Source organism: Phaethon lepturus, unplaced genomic scaffold, assembly GCF_000687285.1.
Source record: "Phaethon lepturus isolate BGI_N335 unplaced genomic scaffold, ASM68728v1 scaffold2810, whole genome shotgun sequence".
In the NCBI taxonomy this organism is placed as follows: domain Eukaryota; kingdom Metazoa; phylum Chordata; class Aves; order Phaethontiformes; family Phaethontidae; genus Phaethon; species Phaethon lepturus.
The window spans coordinates 14,213-20,580 of NW_010512397.1; the positions used below are offsets into that span (position 1 = coordinate 14,213).

The 6,368-nt window shown below is 39.3% G+C and overlaps 1 protein-coding gene across 1 annotated transcript in view; it reads right to left on the minus strand.

Moving 5' to 3' along the window:
* The window catches only part of HN1 (hematological and neurological expressed 1), a gene marked incomplete at its 5' end in the record, with an annotated part of 8,013 nt that extends 3,798 nt beyond the window's left edge, over positions 1–4,215 (minus strand). Inside the window, 3 exons of the mRNA XM_010286616.1 lie at positions 1,378–1,405; positions 3,264–3,361; positions 4,049–4,215. Of these exons, the coding sequence (XP_010284918.1) occupies positions 1,378–1,405; positions 3,264–3,361; positions 4,049–4,215 (293 nt within the window). The remainder of the gene's footprint in view (positions 1–1,377; positions 1,406–3,263; positions 3,362–4,048) is intronic.
* Positions 4,216–6,368: the final 2,153 nt, after the last annotated feature.

Below are 6,368 nucleotides of genomic sequence, written 5' to 3' on the forward strand. Positions count from 1 at the left end.
TCAACAAGACTCTGTGCTCCATTAAGCTACAAAACCCAAAGCTATCAACAGTAGAAATTAATTTAACAATCCATCAAGATTCTCAGGTATCTACCACAGACACCATTTCCAGGAAGCATTAGCTTTCTACTCCTTCTTAAGTACCATCAGTGGAAGTTTGCCTACCGTTTTTATTCTTCTTGACTGCCTTCAAAAATTTAATTTTTAGTCATGGCCACAAACAGTAGACCACTCCAATTACTTTCCAGTAACACTTCTTCTTGCAGCCCTATTTTTGCTTCCTCCCATCCCATCTCTTCTTGCCTCACCACTGCTTGCAGGCATCTGACCCTATGGTGAGCTGGTTTAAACAAGTAGCAGGAGAAGCAGCAGAGCCCTTAGATCAGTTTACTTCTATTATCAAACCACATCCTCCTACTTGAGGCATAAATTCTTAATGCCTACAGTGCTAATTAAGACCAGACAGACATGGGAAAGAAATACTAAAGAAGCCTGTATAGTTTGATTAGAAGCAGCCTGCTATAGAAGCAAGACTTATTTTAGGAACAGATACTACTTAAGAGGTAGTTAAAAACGTTCTGGAAAAACTCTCACCCTCCCAGCAGAAGTCTTTTCAGGACATGGTACTGCTAATGGCTTTAGTGATCTCCCACAACTCTTAGGTGTTGAAAGTAGCACTTAGAAAGTACCCCGTCAACACACACATTCCTCGCATCAGGAAGTAAGCTATTCTTAAGCTGAATCTTACAAAGGAGAGATTTCCAGCCTCAGAGCTAGAAAAAACACTTCAAGGTTAACATGCATGCTGCTAGGGGAAGTGCCTCTGTTTACATGAAATTTTCAGTATGCATATGAACTTCCTTGGCAAAAATCAGCATTTAAAAAGTGACAGGAACTTAAAAGCTAGTTAACGCAGACACTTTCAGATGCAGTAACTGGTTTTGCTTATTTCTGTGAATGTAGTGGTTGCTGTATGAGAAGACAATAGGAAAGAACTGCTAAACTAAAATCCATGAAGTTGACTGTACTATTTAATTATAAGCTACTATAACAGCAGTATAGTCTTTCAATCACTGAAGTCTTTGCAAGATGGTATCCACCTTGCCTTCTAGTACTTAAACAAATCTCGTCACCAACTGCTGCTGGCAAAATAAATGAACAGGACTGTTCTCATTTTTAAACTGATGACTAACAGGCATTCCACCATTTCATTCCATATCCACACTTCCACTGAAGTAGTCACTTTATTGATTTGATGTATTCAAGGGACAATCTCAAGCTGTCTCTCTCCTAATACATGACCATTTACGTATCCTATATCCTCTTCTGTTTCAAGAGTGCCTAACTGTAAAAGGCTTTTCTGAAGGAGTTACTCACCAGAAGTTTCACCACCACCATCTCCTCCCTAGAAGAGAGAAAAACACATTACACCTCACACTTCACAATGTATTTTCTCCTCTCTGTTGAGAGGGTACTCAATACTCCACGTTATGACCATGGTGGTCAGGCACGCTGCTCCATCTAGCAACACCTTCTGAGTGACAGACCCAGTGAAGCACTTTTAGACCAGCAACAGGCTCTTAGGGACAGAGCAGCATGGTGGATTCTGCATACATATTTCTGCAGATTAATATTACAGGTTTGTAAGCACCAATTCTTACAGAGTGACTAACTCAATTGCATCAACTATTTAGCTACCTAATATCCTTTTAAAAGTTTAAGCAGATACTACTGAAGAAATCCTGATGACCTGTAACATATGCCTTATTTGTTGTTCCCACAGAGTGAAGGATGCGGGTGAGCAAGAACATATTATTACAAACAGCATCCTTCATGAGGCAGCACTGACAGTAACCAGAACATTTTAACTGCCCATCAGTAGATACAAGAAAAGTTGTACTGTAAGCAATTAGCCATATTTCAGTGTCTCCTCCTTTCTACTAAGCAACTCTTTCCAACACCAAACATTTATCTGTTAGCAAGGCGAAGAGCATTTGTTCTATCCAGGATATTTAACTTCATTCATGAAACACAGATCCATTTTTTGCAACATTACTGATAAAGTTTCTTTCACTACATAAGCAGCTAAACATTCTTTTCATATTGAATCTGTTCCCAGGCTGCAACTTGACACAAAGATACAGAAAGTCTTCCAGCAGCAGCCAAGGCTCCTCAATGGCACGAGGTTTTATCAACTTTCAGAGAATTAACATTGTTAATTACATAGTGAAACTGCAGTTGTGAGGATATAAATGCCCAGGAAACTCATGCAAATATATCGCCTTAAGTCTCAGACTGGGTTACAGTACACTAGCTCCAGCTTCTGCCATTTGTAGCCATAACCGCTACATAAAGTATTCCACATTGTAAGGATCTGTTTGCAAAGCTAAGAACCACAGTGTTTAATACAATTAAGTAGAAAATAGAGTTAGACTAAACAGTTTAATTTTGTTTTCTGTGGTAGCACCTATAAATTTAATCTCACTTATGTTTGACAAATTGGAACAAGACATTTTCTGCAACAAAGAAAAATTTCATGGCTCAAAGCACCTATTAATAACAAAAAATTGGTTAAATTCATGATTGATGCCAATTATCAAAATAAAACTTGCTGCTTATAACCCATGAGGCAACATGCCACAACATTCGAGGTCAACAATTTACCTACCCAGTTCTCTTCAGGAAACCTAAAGCTAGAGCTTTAAAGAACAAGGTTTCTCCCCCCTCCATTTGTTTATGCAAGTGCAGCCTACCCTTGGTTCCCGTTTTCCTAAGTTCAGAGGAATTGTTACTCTTCATCCTGTTTTTCCCATTAACTGTAATAATACAGCAAGCAAAACCCGTTAACACTGCAAATCATGCTCCATATTGCTACCAAGTAGACATAAGTTTACATAAAAAGTAACACACCTGACGGTATTATTAAAGACAGTAACAGAAGTAAAACAAGCATTCATGCTACTGAATACTTCCTGCAATGTGAAACCAAGTCCTTTGTCAGTCAAAAGATCCACACAGAGTTTGTTGTAGGTAACTATTCTTTGTAAAATCTGTTAAAACACACAATTATACATACGGCTGAAGCTAGATTTCACACCACTTCATTGCCGTCTCAATAAGGAGAGTTAAGAGGTCTAGAAAGTGGTCCTTTAGAGAAATCCAGCCCTTCATCAGCATACTGTAAGACTATCACCTCAAAAAAAGAACGTTCAGGAAAAGGTGAATTGTCCCATTATCAGGCTCTTTGTAGTTAGTGTACTGACCTTGGGATCTACAAAGTCTCCACAGTTTGCATCAGTTGAGTTTCTTCTTTGTGGTCCAGATGATTCACAGTCTTCTCTGATTTCACCTGGCTTAGTCCCTACAAGCAGAGGTTGATTCTAATCAGGTTGCAAGATAAACTTACTGGGAAAGCAGAGTATAAATAGTCAGCGGTTTGGGTGTTTTGGGGTTTTGTTTGTTTGTTTTCTAAATTAAAGCTTTACCATTCTAAGATGTCTTGGTCCTTTAGATTATGTCTCACAAATCACTATCTTACAACAGCACCTCATGCAGTTCAGGGTGTCATTTAAACAGATAGAAACTAGGGTCCCAAGGCCACCCGTACTGGAAGTGCACTGCAGAAATGGAAGCTTAATCCCAGCAGTACAACACAAAGCTGAACTTCCTCTGATTAATCAAGACCAATCAGTGCTACTCCGAATACTAACACACAAGTTTGCCTTACTCTGACTTGATTAACTTGGAGAAATTGCATCCAAAATACAATTCTCTTAGCTATCTGCTTGCAACATCTACATCCAAGCCTTGCATTAAAAAAAAAAGACAAACCACAAAAAAAAAACAAAACAACAAATCAAAACTGTGGAAGCAATTTAAAATGAGAAATAAAAAATCCCACGCAAGCAGACATCATTCATAGCCCCAAACTACCAAACAGGAAGCAAATTTTGGGTTCCACACTGAGCCACTAGCAGCTGCAGTCTGATACGAAAAAAATGAATTCATGCATGTCAGCAGACCTAGAAACAAAGCACTACATTCTTACCTGATGATTTAGCCCAAGAAGGTGGGTTTTCTTCAGGAGTTCCAAAGATGCTGGATGCCATTTTGTTCCTTCGCACGGGTTGTTCTTTTGGTTCATCAAAACCCAAGGAAAAGTTGGACCCACCACCAGGAGGACGCAGCACTCTGGAGAGAGAGTCAGCTTTACAACTGTGTGTGTACCACTACCAAGCTGCACTCCATAAGCCAAGAGATCATTGTTGGCTCTCATAATGGGCAGTCACACAGGCTAAATTCTGTCCAAACAGAAACTATGCAAGATGATTTTATCATGCATTGGCTTTTAAGAAACGGCACCGACTGTTATGTCTTCAGTGCATAATTTGAACTATAAAGGTAAGCTGCCTGCCAGCATTCCATCCAGGGACTGTATCTCCACTACTCTTCTCTTTAGCAACACTTACAAAAATAAAATACTCCTGTACCCTGCTTGCCCTTGACTCTATGTCAACAAGAGCTGCTGCTGCCAGTCTTCAGTCTAAGACAATTTTAAAATAAATAAATAAGTTAAAAAGTATGGGGGCACATCAAATTCCGTCTTTTTTAAAAGAACTCTGTGAAGGCTAACATAAATCTTCCAAACTGGCAACACAGCAAAGACTAAAATTTGGCATATGAGCCAAAGTACTGGTTGCATCACTGATGACTGGGGGCTGCAGCAGGTTTTCATTGGAAAAACCCTGAAGTCTGCAGCTTGCTACTGGACTAGACTTAAAAGATGCAACTGAACAGTTTTAAGTTAAACTTCGGAGAAACACATGTACCAAGTTCCAGACATATAACCTAAATCTAGTAATCTTCTATTAAACAGACACAAAAGAAGCCTGCCTGGTAATTCATGAGCTATATTATGGTCTGCTTTCCAACTTGCTGTAATCAGTCAAAATTAAGAACAGCAGCAGCAAAATAAATCCTGAAATGTAAATTCCTTCAGATCTTATTTTCTTAAGCATGAGAACTTTTCAAGGCTGATGTGTTAGCTGGGGAAGCCAGACAAAAGCTAGGAGAATAAAAATGTATAAGGCCATATGAGAACTGTCACAACGCCCAGAGATATGCGAGTACACCAACAGAACTGGGCTTTCAAGACATCCAGTGCTCTCAAAGGAAGACCAGAACAAGCTAAGAAAGGTGCACGCTTCATCGTATTTTCAAATTAATAAAGTTAGAATTTCACAACAGAAAACAATACACAGCTTGTTTATGCACCAAACCTAGGAATTCAAGACAAAGAACACGTCTGTTTTTACATGTCATCACCATTGGCAATAGCATTCAGATCTTTGCAGACTTTGTGCCTATTGCATTCCAGATGCAACACAAAAACACAGCCTACAGAACTCAACACATCAGCAAGAAAAATTCACAAAGGTGTTTGGCACTAATATTTAGCATTACTTAACTAGCAAACTACCTTTCCTTAAAAAAATTATTCTCCAAAGTTCTAATTACTAATGCTCAGCTGCTAATGGGAAGATCCCAGTACATTGTATAATATGTTTTAAGAATCCAAGCACATTTTTATGACTTGCTTTGTCTCCTTTCTGAATTAAGAGATATGGTATAAAGGTCTTGAATCTCTCCATGATCTTTTTTTTTTTTCCCCAGAGGAAATGTCCTAGTATATTATTTTCTTAGTTACATCTGTTGCACTAACTAATTTGAAGAACAGTCTGTTCAAAGGAGGGCTTGTTCCCCCATCTTAGATCACCTTTATTTTACCAGAGCAGTGAAACCAGTACTCTCTTAAGAGCACAACAGTTTCCACCGACAGTCTTAATGGAATTAACAGAAGAGGCAATTGAAGGGGAAAAACACATTACTCAAACTGTTAAAGAATAATGCCTCTTGCCAACCTCAGATAGAGGTTAGTAGATTTTATTGGAAGCCTCTCACATCCCTGAAATCTTGTACCATCAAAGCCACATTTAACACTTTGAGCAACGAACCACTCCAAAAATTGCACCTGATACCCAGTGATGTATACTGAAAATTCTGCCACAGCTCCATCCAGGAAGCACTCTTGTAAAGGGTTTGGTTGGGTGTTTTGGGGTTTGTTTGTTTTTTTCCTTTGTTTTAAAATACACCCCAAAAAGCTAGCAGGAAGCATCTGCTTTGCCAGGTCAAAACCTTACAGAGAGAGAGACACGATGGCTTGAAAAAAGGGCACGAAGCCGTTCGTTACTCCTGCAGAAACGTGGATGCCCAACGAAGTGCCATGCATCTCTTCCAGACGTACCTGTCCAAGTTTTCTTTGTTTCGAGGCAGGCGACGGCTCCCTCCACCCTTCCCAGCCCCCGCAG